Source organism: Impatiens glandulifera, chromosome 7, assembly GCF_907164915.1.
Source record: "Impatiens glandulifera chromosome 7, dImpGla2.1, whole genome shotgun sequence".
Classification (NCBI taxonomy): Eukaryota; Viridiplantae; Streptophyta; class Magnoliopsida; order Ericales; family Balsaminaceae; genus Impatiens; species Impatiens glandulifera.
This window is the reverse complement of record NC_061868.1, coordinates 45,626,304-45,647,020: the sequence shown is the minus strand read 5'-3', so window position 1 is coordinate 45,647,020 and position 20,717 is coordinate 45,626,304. Positions and strand designations below refer to the sequence as shown.

Below are 20,717 nucleotides of genomic sequence, written 5' to 3'. Positions count from 1 at the left end.
TTTCATATGTTTATTTATCTATCGACAAACCACTCATCAATTTTAGTCGACCTCTCTTTTACTTCCACTTCAATAAATAAACAACCAATCCTAATTGATCTCAGACCTCTTATCCAACGTCAAACCAACCACTAACCACCACCCGACTTTCATCTCGTGATCTCACACTTTCAAATGTTCGTTAAACCAACCACTAATTCCGACCTCACACTTGACAAACCACCCACCACCCGACCTTCATCTCATGATCTCACACTTTCAAATGTCCGTTAAACCAACCACTAATTCCAACCTCACACTCGACAAATCACTCACCACCCGACCTCCATCTTGTGACCTCACACTTTTAAATGATCGTTAAACCAACCATTAATTCTAACCTCACACTCGACAAACCACCCACCACCCGACCTCCATCTCGTGACCTCACACTTTCAGATGTTCACCAAACTAACCATTAATTCTGACCTCACACTCGATAAATCACTCACTGACACTAATCTTGTGACACATACTATTTCATATGCCTATTTTTATCATTCGATAAACCACTCATCAATCTTAGTCGACATCTCTTTTACTCCCACTTCAATAAATCAATAACCAAATCCCAATTTTGATCACACACCTCTTATCCAATGTTAAACCAACCACTAAACATCACCCGACATTCATCTCGTGACTTCACACTTTCAAATGCTCGTTAAACCAACCACTAATTTCGACATCACAATCGACAAACTACTCACCAATCTTAGTCAAACTCTATTTTACTCTCACTTCAAGAAATCAATAACCAAATCCCAATTTTGATCACAGACCTCTTATCCAATGTCAAACAAACCACTAACCACCACCCGACTTTCATCTCGTGACCTCACACTTTCAAATGCTCGTTAAACCAACCACTAATTCCGACCTCACACTCGACAAGTTATCTATTAACCGACCTCTCCATTTTGTGATCTCACACTTTTAAATGCTCTCTAAACCAACCTCTAAATCCGACCTCACACTTGACAAATCACCCACCACCCGACCTCCATCTCGTGACCTCACACTTTCAAATGCTCGTTAAACCAACCACTAATTCCGACATCAAACTCGACAAACCACCCACTACCCGAACTTCATATCGTGAGCTCACATTTTTAAATACTCGTCAAATCAACCACTAATCCCAACCTCACACTCGACAAACCATCTAACACTCGACCTCCCGACCTTCATCTCGTGACATCACATTTTTAAATGCTCGCAAAACCAACCACTAATTCTGACCTCACACTCGACAAACCACTCACCACTCGACCTCCATCTCGTGACCTCACACTTTCAGATGCTCGCCAAACCAACCAATAATTCTGACATCACACTCGATGAACCACCCACCACTCGACCTCCATCTCGTGACCTTACACTTTCAAATGCTCGTAAAATTAACCACTAATTTCGACCTCACACTTTCAGATGCCTCATATCTTTTGTTTAAAAGTTGCACCACCGTATATTATAGTTAATAATGCATTCTTGAAAATCTAAATTTGAATGTTTTGGGATTCAAACCCTGATCTTAAGCATGAAATGTAAACACTTTAACCGTTAAACAACTTGAAATTGTTGAAATAATTTTATTATTTTGTGTATGTATATATATTTTGTATTTAATATTTATTACTAATTAGTTAATTTTTATATTAATTAAAAAATTATTTATACTAATAAAGAAAATATTATATATATATGATGAGAGAAAAAATGTATAATAAAAGATAAAATGTATTTATATAAAATTAATGATGAAAGATAATATAATTAATAAATAAGGTAAATTACGTTTAATATATATAAATTATTGATAAAAAAAATATATTTTATATGATTAGTGAGAATATATATATATATATATATATATATATATATATATATATATATATATATATATATATATATATATATATATATATATATATATATATAATTAATGAGAGAGAAAATAATTAGAAAAGAAAAAAAATTATAATTAAAAATGCATTCTTTAAAATCTAAATTTAAATATTTTAGGACTTGAACTTTCGTGTTAAGTATAAAATGTATTATTGTGGTGCCTTGACTTTAAACTATATATATATATTATCATTTTGATTAAATTAAATAAAACTCAACTAAATTTAGATACTTCACAAGTTATGTGCTCCTAACTCATACCAATATTCTTAAAACAATGCATTTTGGTCTTGATAATTAATAATGATTTTAAGAAAGTTATATTTTTTTTATAAAGAAAATTAAAAATATTAATATATAATAATAAAATATTTTATTTTTTCAAAATATTGAATATTTTAATTAATTAATGTAAAAGAAGAGGGAAATAATATTTAATTAGGGATTGAAATTATTTAAATAACTAATTAAGATTTAATCATATAAAATTGTGGGACAGTTACCCAAAATAATAACATAATTAGAATGACTAGTAATCAATCATTTGAGTCACTGACCCTTAAGGCCTTAATTAATAACAACCTTATCTTACTTAATAAATATAAGCTGCGATAATTTCAACGAGTGGGTGCAATTACTTATTAAGATACAATATTGAATGAAGGCCACTCACTATAAATTATTTCTTTAATCTATAACAAAAATATGTTTTGACTCTAAATAGGACCAAGGAAATATATATATAATTTTGTACAGTTTATTTATTTAAATATTATCTTGGGAATCATCCTAAATCCTTGATTTTTAGTGGGCAACTGGTCAATTTGTAGAATTATTAAAAAAAATTATATAGGAAGACTTTTGAAATTAATTTTTATCGATTTTGTTGTTAATCTCTTAAATGAGTATAATTATTATTCTTTAATTGGGATGCTAAATATTGTGATATTTGTACCTTAAAATAAAGATTTAATAAATAAATCAGGTGGTTAATTTTCATTAAACCTCCTTTACAGGAAGGTAACAATTAAGTTTATATAAAACCTTAGCTAGTTTTAAGGAATTTTTAGTTCTATAATTTATTTATTTTGTCTTCATTTATTTCATGACGTAGCTGTCATAATTTCTCAACCATATAGATTATTTTTACTATGAGATTTTTCTTGGTCTTTAAAGTAAGGTTTCAACAATTTATTTTTTAAATTAATGATTTTAATATAATTATTTAAGATTATACTATAGAGTTTGTGACACTTCTTTCATAAATTAATTGTTTTTTTTTCAATCTAGCTAACACTATGTAACTCATCGATTAAAATTAGGTGACATTCTTTTTAATATGGTCCTTAATTTGTTCAAAACAATTAGTATTTATTATTTATCGATTTTATTTTTAAATTAGAGTTTTATTTCATCTATATTAATAATCATTAATTTTTATCAATTTATGTCATTTTTACTTAAAATTAACACTCAAATATATATTCTAGTACACAAGATTTTTTCCACCTAAATTACCTTAATGAATTACAAAGATAATAAGTGACTATAATGAACTTATTTAGAAGTGACTATAATGAATTTATTTAGAAATGTTTATTATTTAAACATAAACTATAATGACAACGCATAATTTTTAGATATTTTAATGCTTACAACTTAAATAATTTAGACTTCAATGATAAAATTGATGGTTTTGTTTGTGTTTCTATTTTATTCTAAGAAATTATTAATATTATGTAATAAAATTGTAAACCGAATATAATTATATATACATTTTTTTAAAGTTAACACGAGCTAATATGGTCGTAGTTTAAACTTTAATTTAAAAATGTTAATAATGAGAATTAAACATGAGAATTGTATTATATTAATAAAATACACTACAATTATATAAATGAGCTTAAATTAAATAAAAATACTTTTTTAATGAAAAATGGTAGTAGTTTATATTGATTATGATAATATTTTGAAGTTTTACGTTTGTTTAACTCATGTAATTTTGAGTTAGGACCGGATTTGCACTAATATTTTTCATTTTCTCAGTGCAAACTTAAGCATTTTATTAGTATAATTTTAAACTTAACCATAAGAAAACAATATATTTGTGTGTTTGTCCCTTGATGATACCACATATATTATATATAATGTATATATGCAAGTTGACTTTAGTAATGTGTCTCCTCTCTAAATTTGGTGACCTAAATTTGTTTACAGATACCTAAAGTCCACTTAGTACATATCCATATCTAATTAATTATGAGATCTTATAAATTTGGTTGGTGATTAATATGTTTATCAAATTAAAAATTAAAAATTATATAACAATTCATTGACACAAGCACGGTTTGAAAGGAATTATAATTTCTGTTTCTTATTTAAATTACAATTATATATACTAAAATTGACATTTATTTTCAATTCAATTTAATTATAATTCAATTACTATATTTAGACAAAACTATAAAATTGTAATTTAATTCTAATTTTTTATGTTTGAAAAAAATATAATAAAAATAATTTTAATATTTATAATCTGTATTACTAAAATATTTGTTTGATATAACTTATTAAGATATTTTAAGTGTCAAGGTTTAATTCTTGTTAAAAAAATATTGATTTGTTAACTTTATAAATTTAAAAATGAAATATTAATTAAGAAAAATGATATAACTAAATTATATATATATATATGAAAAATGATAGAGAGCGCTGAGACAGCGAATGATCCAGTTTATGACAGGTCCTCTTATTAATTATTTTCTCTCTTCTCTTATCAAATAATTTCTATCTTATAATTCCTGGAGAGAAAATAATTAATCGTGAGAATCGAAATATTAGATAAACATTTATTTATAAGTAATAAAACTAAAAAAAATATTAATAAGTCAATAAAAAAAATAATAAAAAAAAAGGTCATAAAAAATAAATAAAAAATATTTGATAAATAAAGGAATTGAAAATTCATAAAAATAAAATAAAAATAAAAGAGATAAATTCATAATTCAACTAATCAGTTATATTAATTAGGGTTTAGGGTTTTGAGTTTAGAATTTAGTATTTAGGATTTAGAGTTTAGAATTTAGAGATTAGGGTTTAGAATTTGGGGTTTAAGGTTTATGGTTTAGAATTTATTTAAACATATTATTAAAATATTTAATGTGAGAGATTCTTGTAAATTATTGAGTTATTTTAACCGGTTAAATGAGTGATAATAAATATCAAATAAATGAATAAAATAATAATTTTCAGAATATGGATAAATGAGATAAATTAATTTGTAGAGATAGAGAGAAAAATTATTTAATAAGAGGAGAGAGAAATTAATTAATAAGAGGAGAGAGAATATTCTACAAACTTGTTTTAATTATTATTATATTTTTATTTATTTATTAATTTCTTTTGTCTGCCATGTAGACCATCGCTCTCCCGACTCTCTCAGTTGCGCTCTCTATCATTCTCTCTATATATATAGAGAAATATTAACTTACTAAATTAAAAAAATATTAAAATTTTAACATCATAATATTTGTTGAACACATTAAGTTATAAATGATATAATAATATATTTTGTTTGAAAAAATATTAAAAAATAAATACTGAAATTATATTTCTGTACTGAAAGAAAAGAATTATTAAATTACCTTAGTTTAAATTTAATTATAATTTTAATTTTAATTCTTAAACTTAAATGGTTTACAAAATTTATGAAGTGAAATTAGACCTCCCAATTTTATTTCTAGTTCCAAATTAACTATTACCAAACAAATCCTAAGATAATATGATAGGTTTCCTTTAGAAAAAAAAGAGTAATAAAATTAATGTTTATGTCTTTTGTATGTTTTAATTAAAGACTTAGACCATGTCCACACACATAAATAAAAAAAAAGTTAATTAAGTAGGAGATCAATGTGACTTCTTATTTAGTGATTAATATATTTAATATATTATCAAATTAAATGTCATATAAGTAAGAAGGTAATAAAAGAGTAATAAATTATCTTAATTTATTCTTCATCATCACATCATGTTGGCAAGCTGCATGCCCAATTCTAATGATTTACTATTAATATTTCTTTCTTTCTAATTAATTACATTATAAACCCTAATTTTACCTCAAAAATTTTAAAAAAAAAATTACAAAAAAAAAATATTATCCAAAAGCCTGTTTCAAAACAAATAAATTAATATATAATAATTTTGTCGTGTAATATTTTTACAAGTAGAAATAATATTTTATTTAAATTTGTATAAGTTCAAGACAATTTATCATATAATAAAAAAAGATTGAGTTTTTCTAGTCTTATCCGTGCCGTTGATCCAGATGGAGGAGAGAGAGAAACCGCGTGCGTACGTAAAGGAGAGGATCTACGATAAACAATGAATCATCGAGCTGAGGTGAGAGATAGAAAGAGAGAAGCCATTTCTCATCTTCTTCTTCCTTCGATCTTCTTTAATTGCTGCTCTACTAATTGAACTCTCTCTTTTATACAGGTTTGGTTCTTTGAATCATCGATTATGGTCAAGTTTTTACAGATATTGGCTTCATTAGGGTTACTCTATCCTTAAAGTCACCTATTAATGCTTATTCTTCTTACCCTTTTCTCAATTTGACTTCTTTCAGCTCAAATCGAAGATGCGGTGAACTAGCGGATTCATCCGAGGTAGTATTTCTGATTAATATGAATTACGATGCTTTTTAGGTCAATATGAAGTTCACTTTTTTGAGGAATCTTCCTTACTTGTTTTGTTTTGTTTTGTTCTGTATTCTATGTCCTTTTTTTGTTCTAATTAGAGCTTCATTCTAAATTGTAGATTACTACTATGTCAATGTCATTTCCAGTTATGGAACTAACTTGGTCTCCTTGATCGATTCATCTTTCCAAGTATATGTACAGAAGAAACTGAATTGGGTTAAAATATAAACAAGATATAATGTCTTTTCGAAACATTATGCGCGATGTAAGGGATGGATTTGGTAGCTTATCGCGACGAAGTTTCGAGGTTAGGTTGCCTGGTAATCATCATAGAGGAAAATCTCATGGTGCTGTTCATGAATTACATGATCATCAAATTAATCCGGTTATACAAAACTGTTGTTGGGCAAGTTTACCTCCTGAACTACTTCGCGATGTAATTAAGAGATTAGAAGCTAGTGAAAGCAACTGGCCTGCTCGTAAACATGTTGTGGCTTGTGCAGCTGTCTGTAAATCTTGGAGAGAAATGTGTAAAGAGATTGTTCTCAATCCCGAATTCTCTGGGAGGCTTACCTTCCCTGTTTCGCTTAAACAGGTTGAGATTTTTCAATGTAATTTGAAAATTGTCATTGATAGAGCCATGAAATTGAATTTATTAAGATGTTTCTTCTTTGATTGCAGCCTGGTCCTAGAGATGGGACTGTTCAATGCTTCATTAAGAGAGACAAGTCTAAATTAACTTACCATCTTTACCTTTCGCTCAGCACTGGTATATGCTTCTTGTTTTATTTAGAGTTTGTCTTCGTTTGTCATACGATTGTAAGGGTTTTTCTAACTTCTAATTGTTGTTGAATGGATTTTCAGCTTTGCTGGTTGAAAATGGGAAATTCCTTCTTTCTGCTAAACGAAATAGGCGAACTACTTGCACTGAGTATGTTATCTCCATGGATATCGAGAACATATCGAGATCTACCAATACTTACATTGGCAAACTGAGGTAAATGCTTTCGTTCATGTTCTTCTGAATCAAGTCGAGTTGGTTGTTAGAAGATGAGTATATTTTGGTGTTGAGCAAGGGAAAATCTACAATGATACATAATTTATGAATTTAGAAATTGTGATTATGTTTGGAAACTAAATAGGTCTAGTTTGATGAAATGAAATTATTGACTCAAATGCCCTTACTTAACATCTTAAAATATTACTACAAAGGGTATTTTAGTCATTTACCAAATAACCTGCATTTTCATACATAAACTTACTGTGTTTCCAATTGGGGCTTTGTGTTGGTTGTCTGTCAGGTCAAATTTCCTGGGGACGAAGTTCATTATATATGACACCCAACCGCCATACAATAACAACGACAATCATCATCACGTACCTGTCAATACGAGCAGCCGTAGGTTCAGCAGCTCGAAAAAGGTCTCCCCAAAAGTCCCAACCGGAAGCTACAACATAGCCCACGTAACCTACGAGCTAAACGTGTTGGGAACGAGAGGGCCCCGCAAAATGAACTGCACCATGCACTCTATCCCTATCTCGTCCCTCGATCCCGGAGGCGCTGTTCCCGGGCAGCCCGAGCTTCTCCAACGTCCCTTAGAGGATTCGTTTCGTAGCATCTCGTTTTCCAAATCGTTGGAAGGGCTGACCAACGAATTCAGCAGCTCTCGGTTCTCATCCGACGTGGGCTCGCACTCGCACGAGCCGGTGGAGGCGAAAAGCAGACCTTTGGTCCTACGGAATAAGCCACCCAGATGGCACGAGCAATTGCAGTGCTGGTGCTTGAATTTTAGAGGGAGGGTTACGGTGGCTTCGGTTAAGAATTTTCAGCTGATTGCTGCAGCCGCACAGCCGACTGCTGCGGTTGTGGTACCACCGGGTGGTAGGTCTGACCATGACAAGATAATATTGCAGTTTGGTAAGGTTGGGAAGGATATGTTTACCATGGATTATAGGTATCCTTTGTCTGCGTTTCAGGCGTTTGCGATCTGTTTAAGCAGTTTCGACACCAAACTGGCATGTGAATGACTGTCTGACTGACTATATTCTCTATGCTTTTTGTTTATGTTGTGTGTGTACTGTGTATTATTATGTATGTTTTTATTCTGTGTTTTGTTTGTTTGTTTTTTAGACACTCTTTACTCACCAGAAGATATTGCATAGTTTGGTCTATTTTGAAACTGTCAATAATTCACTTTTCAACCAAGTGTAATTTTATCTGGATTTTTATATTTGGATCAAAATTTGACAAATAATAAGGTGATGTTATTTTGTCTGCCATTAAAATTACTCTACTAAAGTTGCTTTGTACTAGTTTATTTTTGTAATACCTCAAAATTTGAATCTTACTGCGGGAAAATTGTATATATTAATAAACTTACTTTTGTATTGTCGAGGTGATGCCCTGGTAATTGTCGAAAATTTTGTATTGAAACAACTAATATAGAGACCTACAGATTTAAAGATGAATGAATAATTCTTAAATATCCGATGAATGAATAATTCTTAAATATCCGGGAATTAAATTAATGTTCTGGAATAAAACCCATTAACCAAACAATTCATTTTATTTTCTTTCCCATTTCTGAGTACAAACCACATACGAAGCATCCCCTCAATGATTATAGTCTTGTAATGCATATTATTAATAATAAATATTATTATGACGTTTTTTAGATTCATTTAGGAAAATCGATGTAGAAGGTCGGAGAGTTAATAGTTATTCTCAAGTGATTACAAATTCATGCGTTTGTATTATTTTTTTATTTTCTTGTTTTTGTGACTTTTTTATTTTATAATGTTATGTTTTATCGTGTGTATAAACATATTATTATATTTTTTAATATATATATATTCCAATTTAAAAAAATTAATAACCTTTTACTTGATAATAATAAATAAAACCTTTATTTCTCAAATTATTTTTCAAGAGGGAACTAGTCCGGTCTTCTTCTTCGGCGCAACGCCTACTCTGAATACTTAGCCGCCGCCGCCGGCAGAGTTAGAGAAGCGAGAGATGCTTGAAGCAAAGAGCCTGCGGAAGGCAGTAATTCCCGTCTCTCTTCTTGAACATCCATCTCCTGGCTCTGTTCAATCCACTCGACTCGCGCTCCATGTAATTCCTAAACTTCTCTGTTGAATCCTACATCGTTATCATTATATATCAACCATTACTTGAGTTTTCGACTTTCCTGCAATGTAAAATGCACGTCCTTGCTCAATTCGGTTTCCCTTTCGTGTCCTGCAGGTTGACAGTGATGGTGCCTCATGCTGGATTTATGTTGCTTCCGGTTCTCGCATTTACAGAATTGAGGTTTCTTCCATGCTTTTGTCAGTTCAATTCACAGCAATTTCAGTTTCCTACTTGTTTTAATATCGATTTTGTAATGCATTTCTTCCATGTGCAGATATCCATGGAGGATGCTTTGGTAAATCAAGGAAAAGAAGGACTGTTGATTCCTGAAAACGCTCAGGTTAACTCCCTGTCACGTCTTATGTGATAATTCTTCCCTAGAATGTTGATCCAACTGAGTTTTTTTTTATTTTTATTTTTTTATTTGCAGATGTTGGATGCCTCTGTAGTGAACCGTTGTCCTCATAGGTCAGAAATTCAGAGTATAGCGCTTGCCGGAACTGATAGTAAGAAAAAAATTGAAACATATGTATTTTAATGGTTCTTTTCCATTTGATTGTCTATGTTCAGATAGTAAACCTATATGCAGACATTTTATCACTGACATAATGTTTGTAGAAATATGGCATCAGAAATGTTGTATAGAACACTTGAAGCATGTGGATGTTATTTTAGAATCTAGTTACAAAACATGATAAAACTCCACACCTGTCTGTATTTCTTCAACCTCGATAGAATGTTGTTTAAGTTGATCTACCATTTAAAATCTTGACTTTATTTGCAGGGAATGACAGCTTAATATTAGGAAGTGTAGATTCTTATGGTCACCTTATCGTCTCAAAACTAGATTCGAGTGGTAAAGGTATGAGTATCAATTGGTATCACTCCTTTTCGTAGCTTATCTATTTGAAAATGGTTACTACTATTGCTGATTTGTTCACCCCTTACAATCTCTATCTTTATGTTTGTTCGTTAGATAATATTCTATATATCTCATATTTTAATTTCTCCCAAGCACATGTAAATTCTATCATATGTTTCTGGTTAGCTTCACATTTTGGATATTTTCCATTAGGCATCCAATTAATTGTCTTGGTCATGCCACCAACATACTATTTCATCTTATGCATATTTAATTATAAAAGCATAATAATAAAAATTAATAATTTGATGAATAACTTAGTCATTATGATCATTGATTTCAGATGTTGATAGAGTTACATTTTCAGCATTGCCTCGAGATTGTGGTGTTGGAGAGGGCAGTTGGTCAGGGCTCTGTTTCAGTCCCACCCACTGGTCCAGGGTAAGTTGCCCCTTTCTCATGGTTTATTTAGGGCTTGTTTGATGTAGGGTTATTTGAAAATAATTTCGTTTGAGTGGAAAGGGAAATATTTGGTTAACACCCTTAATATTTGATATTTTTAAATGGTATAAAGAAAACTGTATTTTAGTATTTTAACTGATACTTTGAGTAATTTGTTGGATGAATTGATGATGTTGGATTTAATCCAAATAATCCACATCAAACAAGCCCTAGGTGAGTTAGCTGAATTATAGGGGTTCTCTCATTTGTTGCCACTTGTTACTGTTTAAGAGCTGTCTGTAATGAAGGTTGATATTGTCGTTACCAATACAAGTTGTTTGAGATTTTATAAACTTGGATTTTAGTGGGGATTGTTGCAAAACTAGTTTGATTTGGTTTAATTAGAATTATAGTATATCTTTTTGTTAGCCAACATATACAGATTTTTATCGTCGCTGTAATCAATTCTCACATCAACAATATTCTGTTTGTGTTCAACAAGGCTGTTGTAGCTCGGAGCTTCTGTAAGAGTATTGATGTATATGATGAAGATACTCACCTTCGGACACTACACACGTAAGTAAATAGAATCTGGTACTTAGTTTTGTGTTTTTTACTTTTTAGGGCTGTCTTCTTTAATTTTATTTTCACTTGATTAATCATATTTAGGGCATATAAGTCTTTTGTTTGGATAATCATAACCTCTCATTTGAAAACAAAGCTTCACTGGGCTAAGAGTTTGTTTGATGTAGGTCTTTTGTTTTTTTTTTGTGAAAATAAACCTTATTTGATAAAAAGAAAAAGAGAGTAGATTATGTGGGGTTATTTGGGTTAGATGATAAAATATCCATTGTATTTAACATTTCAAATGTTAGAAAATATAAAGTAAGGGTAATTTGGTGTTCTGATTCATGATGGGATACAAGATTATTTGATTAAATCCTAATAACCATTCATAAAACAAGGTCCAAGTCTTGTGCTTGTTTGATGTAGTTAACTTTTTTGGAGAAAACCTTGTTTGATGAAAAAGTGGATTATTTGGGGTTAAATGACTAAAATACTCTTTTGGGGTAATTTGTTATTTTGATTAATGAAGTGATTGTTGATGAGAATGAGGAAATCCAAATAACCCTTCATCAAACAAGGGCTTGGATCCATGTTTAAGTCATTTTCATGATTAACATCTTGAGCTATATAATCTTGTTGATATAGCCTCTTTGCAGATTGTTGTATCCATCATCATTAAGTTTTATGCAGAATTTGGATAATGTTGACGAGAGTTCAGTAGTAGCTGTGGCAGAAGGTTGTCAGGTACAGCAAATTTATGCAACTAAACATTTGCATCCATGTATTGTTTGAGAATTGAAAAAGTTTGTTACTTCCACAATTACTGTTAATTAATGGTTTTGGACTATTGCAGCTCTCCATATGGGACTTGAGAATGAAAGAGAACGGTGGTTGTGTGAATCGGATATGTGGATCAGTTGGGGATACCATTTATGCCATCAGCAATTCTTCAACTGGGATCGCTATTGGTGGAGCAGATCGTACTGTGACCATATATGATCCTCGCAGGTCAGTTATGGATAGGCCTGTTGTTCTTCCAGTCCAATTCTGGTTGCAAATTTGCATTTCACATTTGTTTTTTCTAACTTAATAAAAATCGACTTCTTCTGTTGTTATAGGTGGGCGGCGTTATCGAGATGGGTACATTGCTCAAAATACGAGGTTTGTAACAGTCTTCTGTAACATATAAATATTATCGTGCCTTACATTTCTCAGATCCCAGTTTATTGGATTAAAGAAAAATGAAATGTAAGTTTTTTTCTCTCATATTTTCTATGGATAAATGATTTCTTAATCTTTATTGCTGTAGATTACTGGACTATTTTTCTCTTCAATTGATCCAGAATATATTTATGTGCAAGGCATCGATTATGAGGTGATTTCTCTTTTTGTATGTATAAACCTGAAATGATAAGCGCAAGTAGAATAGTTGAGCCATCTTCTCTAAAGGGCTCAAGGAAAAACAATAAAAAGAAAGTCTCTTTGATAGAAGAGACCAACGTACAATTCTCGTTAAGAACACGTTTCTTTGTTGAAATAAGTAATCAGAATTATGTTTCGAACACAGGTGTTTGGTGGAAAGTGGAAGAATGGAGAAAAAACAGTCTCATTTAGAGGCGATTCAAACTGGCTTGGATTTAGCAAGGTAAAGGCTCTCTTATTCTTCTAAAACATTTCTGGTCTTTTAAGGTTCGATTCATTTTTTAACAAATGGATATTTGAGCACAGTGTGCAGACAGAGACGTTTTAGGTGGATGGTGTGATTCGGGTAGTGTCTTTGTGGCTGACATTGCCAAACCAGAAGAAGAAGTTCTATAGACAAAGGTCAATACTTCCTTCCTTAATTATGCAGCTATCTTCTTGTCTCTTTTATGCTTTTTGTTTTGTCCTAAACAGAGAATTAGCTTTCACATGAACCCATGTGTAGCAATGTAGTTTCTTTTTGAAACACCATTCCTGTTGATTTCTTATCTAGGTGTGGATCCATGTGAGATTTCAATTGAAAATAAGGCATACATGTTTCTTCATTAACCGACTAACCGAACCTATATCATATTGACAGAACACCCCCCCTAGGTAGTTAGAAGCTTCCAAAAATTGTGGACAATATGGTAATTGGCACCAATATAGCTTCTTCCATTATTTCAATCTTTTAATCAAAATTATATATTTTTATTTCTTAACCTGAAATATTTTAAAATAAATAAAGAAAAAACCTAAAATTAAGAATCATGTCCCCAAACAAGAATCCAAAATAAGTAGGGATCAAATTTGTCTATTATTATTATAATTATTATTGTGGTCAGAATAGACAATTGAATTTTTCATCCATTAAAATGGTTGAACCAGTCCCACAACATTGACAATCTTGCCTCAGAGTTATTGCTATTAAATACAACATCATCAATTAATTTTATTAATATTACACTTTATTTTCTTTCTTCTTTTTTGAATTTAATTACAGTTTATTCTATATAATTGAAGTGTTGTCATTTTGTATTTATTATCGATAGTTGATGCTAACAAAAGTAAAACCAATAATTGAGTTAGTGTTATTATTATGCACATGTACCGATTGTGTATTAGGGTTTAGCGAATAAGTTGGATAAACATGATAACTGAATCGATTAATAACCAATTTTTATTGACGCAGCATCAAGAAAAACTACGGTTAATTGTTGATCTTCATTTTTGTACTAATTTTGAAGTTTGAGGATCAATGTAACAATCTCATGTAAGTTGAATGGTCAGTTAGAAGGTTTAATTAAGTGTGGTCTATTTCTTCTGCCCGATTGACTATTGAACATTTCAATTTTGAATAATTCAATTTTCAAGTCTTGAAGGTCAATAACAATGTGGGGACCCCTATTCACTATAGTTTGGGGTGGATAATTTCACAATTTATTTATAATTGAAAAAAAAAATCAATTCAATATAACTTATTTAAAATTTTTAATTTGTTGAATTAATAATTTGTATTTAAATTTTAAATTTTAACCTAGTACTTTTAATTGACAATAATTGGTGCTAGTTTCATAATTATATATATAATATTTTAGTCAATTATTTATTTGAGTGAGTGAATTAGTGACAATAATTGGTGTTACTTTAATTAATTATTTGAGTGAAATGTTTGATATATAAGATATATATCATACTTATTATTATTATGGAGAAGAGTTAATCATTCTTGTTTTTTTATTTTTTATTTGTTATTTTCATCTGATGGAGCTTTTAAAAAATTATTATTTGAGTGAAATGAATTAAAAAATAATAGTTAATGTGATAAAGGAGGATTTTTAATTAAAAAAAAAATTGAAATTCAACAGAATTATTCTAGTCATAGGACTTGTTCTCTTTGGGTTTTTTTTAAAAGATCCATCTAAAACCAATTTTCTAATCAATCACTTCTCAACCATCACATCACTCATTTCATTAATTAAAATACTAAAATACCCTCTATTTTAATTATTATTTTATATTATTCATAAATATCAATACATTTTAAGTCTTTTTACCAAAAATAATCATCACCTCCTCAAAATCATCACCAATCATTAATTTTTTCTCTATTAGGTTTTTTCAAAAACCCAACAAAGTTATAGCCTTGTTCAAAATTTAATCACGTTCATTTTATAAAAAAAATATTTAAGTAAAAAAATAATAATGATAAAGGTATGATAAAAATATACGACAAGAAATTAAACATTCAATTTCTTAAAATTTATCTACTATTTGCATTTCAGCTGAATGAATTTATTAACATATTAAATTCATTTTAATTAATAATTATTGAATGTGGTTAAATTAAGCTATTAGTCAAACAAAATTGACTTATTAAAATGCTTCATCTATTTTTAATTATACCTATTGATTTAAAGTGATTAGTTTAATTAATCATATTATAAGAATGATTGTACTGATTATATTTAAGATTAAATCGAATATTAAAGTATTTGATATTCTGTTGACAATTTTAATATTTTATGTTATGGTATGGTAGCCAAACACGACAAATTTGAAATGTCGAAATCAACTTAACCTATATAATAATAATATTACATGCCAATGAATAGAACTTAGGATAGAGATCCACACGTCTACGAATTCAATCAATATATATTATTATATTTTAATATTTGCAGTGTATATTTATTATTAACAATAGTGATAATTAACTTATATTAATATCTTTTTATCTATCTTCCATTCTATTCATAATAATTTTATGTCTGAATTAATTTGTCTTAATTGGGATTATCCGTGAATTATTTATATATATATATATATATATATATATATATATATATATATATACTAATATATTTTAAACTTTTTTTAAAAATTAATCATAAAAAAAAATATAATAATTAATTATTAAAACGTCCAGATGTAAAGAATTTAAACTAAAATATCAAATTTATATCTAAAATTAAAGTTTCTAAAAAATAAAAACAAAATTTACAATAATTGAAAAATAATGAGGGTGTAAAGTCGGTGTAAGAAGCAACGATTTTTTTCAATAATTTAATTACTTAATTAAATATTTTTTACTAAGATTTTTTTTCAAAATATTCAATAAATTATTCAGACTTCTCTAAAAAAAATATATTTTATTCATTTTCTCATTAATTAAATTAATTAGTTCATTAACAAATATATATATATATATATATTCAGTATCTTTTTAAAAAAAAACAATTATATATTAATACCAATCAAATTTTTGTTACCCACTTCCAAATATTCAATATCAATTTAATTTTTTTTTTATAAATATTCCATAGATTATTCTAATTCAATTATTTTTTAAATAGTTTATGATTATTCTAATTAACAAATACATGAGAAGCCTAAGTAAACAAGTTAAGCAAAACAAAAGTGCTTTTAAAGACAAAAGTTCAAATTAAAGAAATATAAGATTCTTTTTGTGCTTAATATGTGTGTGTGAACTTATATATATTTGTCTAAATGTGTGTGAACGTGTTTGAATGGATGCAATGTGGATTGGACACAAGTGTTTGGAAAAGTACTTTATAAATATTTTTAAACAATTTCATGATTAATGAATAAATAAATTATTTCATGTCTCAATTTATTTTCCCCCTATTTTTATTAATATTGTCCAAATAAATTACACTTATTTTTAAATTATTTTTTTTTATCAAAGAGCTTTGTACCTTTATGTGAATAAAATGTATGCTCTTATAGTATGAATAACAAGTGGAATAATTCTAATGAATTTAACTTATAGTTCCATGCAATTTTCAAAGTTTTCTTCATTTGGAAATCTTCTTCTATAATATATTCTCTTTTGTACGGTAGAGAAGAGTTGGTTTTAAAAATAAATTTGGAGATTATAAAACATGGGTATTATTCCTTAATAAAATTAATAGAGAAAAAATTAGTCTATATAAATATAATATATAATTATTATATTTGGAAGCATTAGTTTGAATATATTTAATCTGAAAATAAAATGTTATTTTCCCATTGGTTGTCAGTCTCATATTGAAGTGACCACTCTCTCTCTCTTAAGGACTTGGCTTTTTCTTAATTATTAATTATTTATTATTTATTATCTAGAAACTATAATTACGCGACATCAAAGACCTCTATCCGCCCGCCAAATCTGCTTTCATCTTCAATTCAGTCTATTTTTTTCTTTCATTTTTCAATTCAAATAAAAACTATTAATTTATTTGACAATTCCTTATGAATAATCTTACACAATAGAATTGAATTATGAAATTCAATCCATTCAATAAATGAATTCAATTATCATAAATGACATATATAACTAACACAATAAGAACATGACCCTTTTGTGCTGTCAAGATAATGACTTTTTTTTTTTTTTTAATAGTTCATTCAATTCATTTAGTAAATAACACACTACCTACTTGTAAACTTACCTACATTTGTAATTTTTTTTATTAATTATGTTCGAATTTAACATAAATTCAATTAATAATTACAAGAATAACAAAATAAAATATTGAATCTAGAATTAGAGGTAAACTTGATTTTTTTTAGACGAACTTAAAAAAATAACAAAAAAAATATAAATAAAATGAGTTAATAAATATATATTAAATTAAATTAAAAACAAAAAATTAGGTAACATTTTTACTGTAAAAAATTATATATATATATATATATATATATATATATATTTTTTTTTTTTTTAAGATGTGTTTTAGCTCATCCAAACATTTGAAGTCGGAACTCTATTGCTAGTTTTATTCTTTATTCACTTTTGTACTTTGATTTCATGTTCGTGTGCGTTTTTAGGCTAAATGTGGATTTTTAATGTCCATCGTGTTGAATTTGAACAAATTGTTGTAAGTTCAATTTTAACTTTGGTACTCCTTCTACTATTTTCGGGTTTTTTAATTAATGGCGTAACTATTTAAAAAAAAAATACTTAAAATGTAGGAATTTATATAAATTCAAGGGTTTATTTCATTATTTGTCCTTTTATTTATTCATTTATTGTTATTGATTAAATATATGGTTAAAAGGTAATTTGTTGTTGGGTGTAAAAGTCAAAAAGAAGAATGGTGAATTGGTGATGGGAATAAGTCCAAATAGATATTGAATTAGGACCGTCCGATTGAACCGCGTACATCTATCCCAACAATACGTGTGAGTGTCGCGTAAGGATTTCACAGCGGTTCTTTTCTTTTTCTTTTCTTTTTTTCATTTTTTTTAATTCATTCGCTTGGTTTGGATTATGTAATTATTAATTTATTATTATTTACGCGGTCCAAATCCATCTTCATAAAAACAAAGAAGAACCCTTTCTCTCTCCCACCTTTCATCATCACATTCTCTCTCTCTCTCTCTCTCTCCCTGTTTACGCTTCACTCTCAAATTCCATCTCTTTAAATTTCTGGGTTTTCATTCAATTCAAGCAATTCTTCAACTTTACGATTTCATCTGTGATTTCTCCAATTGGGTGATTCCAATTTACATGTTTTGTTGAGAAAATGCCGTCAACAGATTACATGACTTCATTCTCAAACTTAATGAGCACTCGACGAGATCATCAAATCCACTCAATGGAATCATCAAAACAAGAAATCGAACTAGATGCATTTCAGAAACAAGTCGCCAATCGATTTCACCAGCTTTTATCCGTCGATTCAAACGAACTTCTCTCTCTATCATGGATAACAAAACTCCTCGATGTATTCCTCTGTTGCCAAGAAGAATTCCGTATGATCATGTTTAATCACAAAGGATTCATGAACAGAGCTCCAATGGATCGATTAGTTTCAGAATATTACGAAAGAAGTGTAAAAGCTCTCGATGTCTGTAACGCAATCAGAGACGGAATCGAACAGATCCGTCAATGGAATCGTCAATTAGAAATCGTATTATCAGCTCTAGACAGTAAAAGGAATAGTATTGGTGAAGCCCAAATCCGTCGTGCAAAGAAATCCTTATCTGATTTAACAATCGGAATGTTCGAAAACAAAGATACCGCCGCCGCCGCCGCCGCGGCAAACAGAAACCGATCATTCGGTCGGAACAGTCATCATCATCAGAAAGACAATAATAAACCCATGAATCATTTCCGATCACTGTCGTGGAGTGTGTCAAGATCCTGGTCGGCGGCAAGACAACTCCTGGCTCTTAACAACAACTTAACCCCGCCGAGAACAAACGAGATCATTGCCTCCGGCGGACTTGCGGTGGCGGTTTACATAATGAGTTATGTTTTATTCTTCGTGATGTGGGCTTTAGTGGCGGCAATTCCTTGTCAAGACAGGGGAATTCAGGTGAATTTCAACATTCCACGGCAATGGGTTTGGGGAGGTCCGATTATGGCACTTCATGATTTGATTTTGGAGGAATCAAGGCGGAGGGAAAGGAGAAACAGTTGTGGGTTATTGAAGGAACTTGAGAGGATTGAGAAATGTGGGCGGGGGATGAATGAATGGATCGAATCATCGGTTGAGTTTCCGATGAGGAAAGAAAAGGAGATGGAGATTAGAGAAAGGGTTGAAGAATTGGGAATGGTTTTTGGAGAGGTTAGAGATGGATTGGGTCCTTTGGAATTGCAAATTAAACAGGTTTTTCATAGGATTGTTCGGAGCAGGACTGAGGGACTTGATTCTGTTGTCAGAGGAAATTCTGACGAGTAAATTTGTTTTTACTGGATGATGGTTTGGTAAAATTTGTGTATTTACTGTGAGGGGGTTAAAAGAAAAGGAAAAGTTTTGGGTTTTTTTAGTTTGGGACTTGTAAATTTATTTGGTTATCTGTCATTTTGACATGTATGACTTGTCTTCGCCTGGCTATATTAGTTGATAATAAAACTTTATTTGAATCTAATCCATTTGCAACTATGTTGCATATTTTATTTATTTATTTATTTATTTATTTATTTATTGAGATTGTACCTAAAACACACTCCAACTTTAATATACCATTATTTAATATTTTTTAGAATTAAATTCGATTTTTAATTTTGGGTTTTCGAATCTTGAATTTTAAACTTAAAAAACAAATCACCTAAAACAAATTAATTTTTTATTTATTTAAATTATATAATATATATAATTATATTAATTTAATATATAATATATAAAAAACGTTTAATTCAATTTTATTGATTCAGTTTTTGAATTGACTAAAAAAAATATTTAAAACATCTTAAACTCGAAAACTAAAGCGATATTCGAATTTAATATTATTTTAAATATTCCAAATACCAAAATATCCTTTAAATATTTTGCAAATTTATTATACTATTATTTAAGGTAATTAAGTAAATAACCTTTTAAAAAACTAATTTTTTAATTTTTACACCAAACAATTTTTTTTTATAAAAAAATTAAGTTTTATCCTCAAATAACCAACATTAAAAGAGATCTTGAAGAAAGATTGGACAGACCCATAATTTTTTTGGAAATTAATATAATGAACATTCAAATTCTCTAAATTATTTATTGTAAATAGATTTAGAGGATATAAACACAATCTCTGTATTTTTCTTTTATAATGTTTACTAGTAATTATAGGCTTACTTGTTTTAATTTATTTATTTTACTAAATCACA

The 20,717-nt window shown here is 29.0% G+C and overlaps 3 protein-coding genes across 7 annotated transcripts; all 3 read left to right on the top strand.

Annotated features, from left to right (window-relative positions):
• Positions 1-6,234: 6,234 nt before the first annotated feature.
• Positions 6,235-8,816, top strand: LOC124945307 (tubby-like F-box protein 8). 4 transcript variants are annotated; one of them, XM_047485717.1, is made up of 7 exons: positions 6,259-6,345; positions 6,442-6,468; positions 6,572-6,611; positions 6,763-7,239; positions 7,326-7,413; positions 7,509-7,641; positions 7,946-8,816. In XM_047485717.1, the coding sequence occupies exons 4-7, from the start codon at positions 6,883-6,885 to the stop codon at positions 8,670-8,672; spliced, it is 1,305 nt and encodes a 434-aa protein (XP_047341673.1). In that variant the 5' UTR covers positions 6,259-6,345; positions 6,442-6,468; positions 6,572-6,611; positions 6,763-6,882; the 3' UTR covers positions 8,673-8,816. The 4 variants fall into 4 exon arrangements, with proteins under 4 accessions (XP_047341671.1, XP_047341672.1, XP_047341673.1 ...); XM_047485715.1 differs by having other exon boundaries at positions 6,235-6,345; positions 6,442-6,611; XM_047485716.1 differs by lacking the exon at positions 6,442-6,468 and having other exon boundaries at positions 6,246-6,345.
• A 750-nt stretch (positions 8,817-9,566) lies between these two features.
• On the top strand, positions 9,567-14,490 carry LOC124945494. 2 transcript variants are annotated; one of them, XM_047485939.1, is made up of 14 exons: positions 9,567-9,759; positions 9,892-9,957; positions 10,052-10,117; positions 10,208-10,283; positions 10,562-10,639; positions 10,983-11,080; positions 11,583-11,656; positions 12,304-12,391; positions 12,501-12,655; positions 12,766-12,808; positions 12,957-13,022; positions 13,215-13,292; positions 13,376-13,471; positions 14,301-14,490. In XM_047485939.1, the coding sequence occupies exons 1-13, from the start codon at positions 9,661-9,663 to the stop codon at positions 13,463-13,465; spliced, it is 1,077 nt and encodes a 358-aa protein (XP_047341895.1). In that variant the 5' UTR covers positions 9,567-9,660; the 3' UTR covers positions 13,466-13,471; positions 14,301-14,490. The 2 variants fall into 2 exon arrangements, with proteins under 2 accessions (XP_047341895.1, XP_047341894.1); XM_047485938.1 differs by lacking the exon at positions 14,301-14,490 and having other exon boundaries at positions 13,376-13,713.
• A 3,961-nt stretch (positions 14,491-18,451) lies between these two features.
• On the top strand, positions 18,452-19,990 carry LOC124945529 (protein ROH1). The gene has a single exon (XM_047485984.1). It carries the CDS (start codon positions 18,640-18,642, stop codon positions 19,798-19,800), a length of 1,161 nt encoding a protein of 386 aa, XP_047341940.1. The 5' UTR covers positions 18,452-18,639; the 3' UTR covers positions 19,801-19,990.
• Positions 19,991-20,717: the final 727 nt, after the last annotated feature.

Excerpts from the sequence above, each read along its gene's own strand:
- LOC124945307 (XM_047485715.1), top strand. The coding sequence starts at position 6,883 with ATGTCTTTTCGAAACATTATGCGCGATGTAAGGGATGGATTTGGTAGC. Across the intron at positions 7,240-7,325 it reads TCCCTGTTTCGCTTAAACAG|CCTGGTCCTAGAGATGGGAC; the intron begins GTTGAGATTTTT and ends CTTTGATTGCAG. Across the intron at positions 7,414-7,508 it reads TTACCTTTCGCTCAGCACTG|CTTTGCTGGTTGAAAATGGG; the intron begins GTATATGCTTCT and ends ATGGATTTTCAG.
- LOC124945494 (XM_047485939.1), top strand. The coding sequence starts at position 9,661 with ATGCTTGAAGCAAAGAGCCTGCGGAAGGCAGTAATTCCCGTCTCTCTT. Across the intron at positions 10,118-10,207 it reads TGATTCCTGAAAACGCTCAG|ATGTTGGATGCCTCTGTAGT; the intron begins GTTAACTCCCTG and ends TTTTATTTGCAG. Across the intron at positions 13,293-13,375 it reads ACTGGCTTGGATTTAGCAAG|TGTGCAGACAGAGACGTTTT; the intron begins GTAAAGGCTCTC and ends ATTTGAGCACAG.
- LOC124945529 (XM_047485984.1), top strand. The coding sequence starts at position 18,640 with ATGCCGTCAACAGATTACATGACTTCATTCTCAAACTTAATGAGCACT.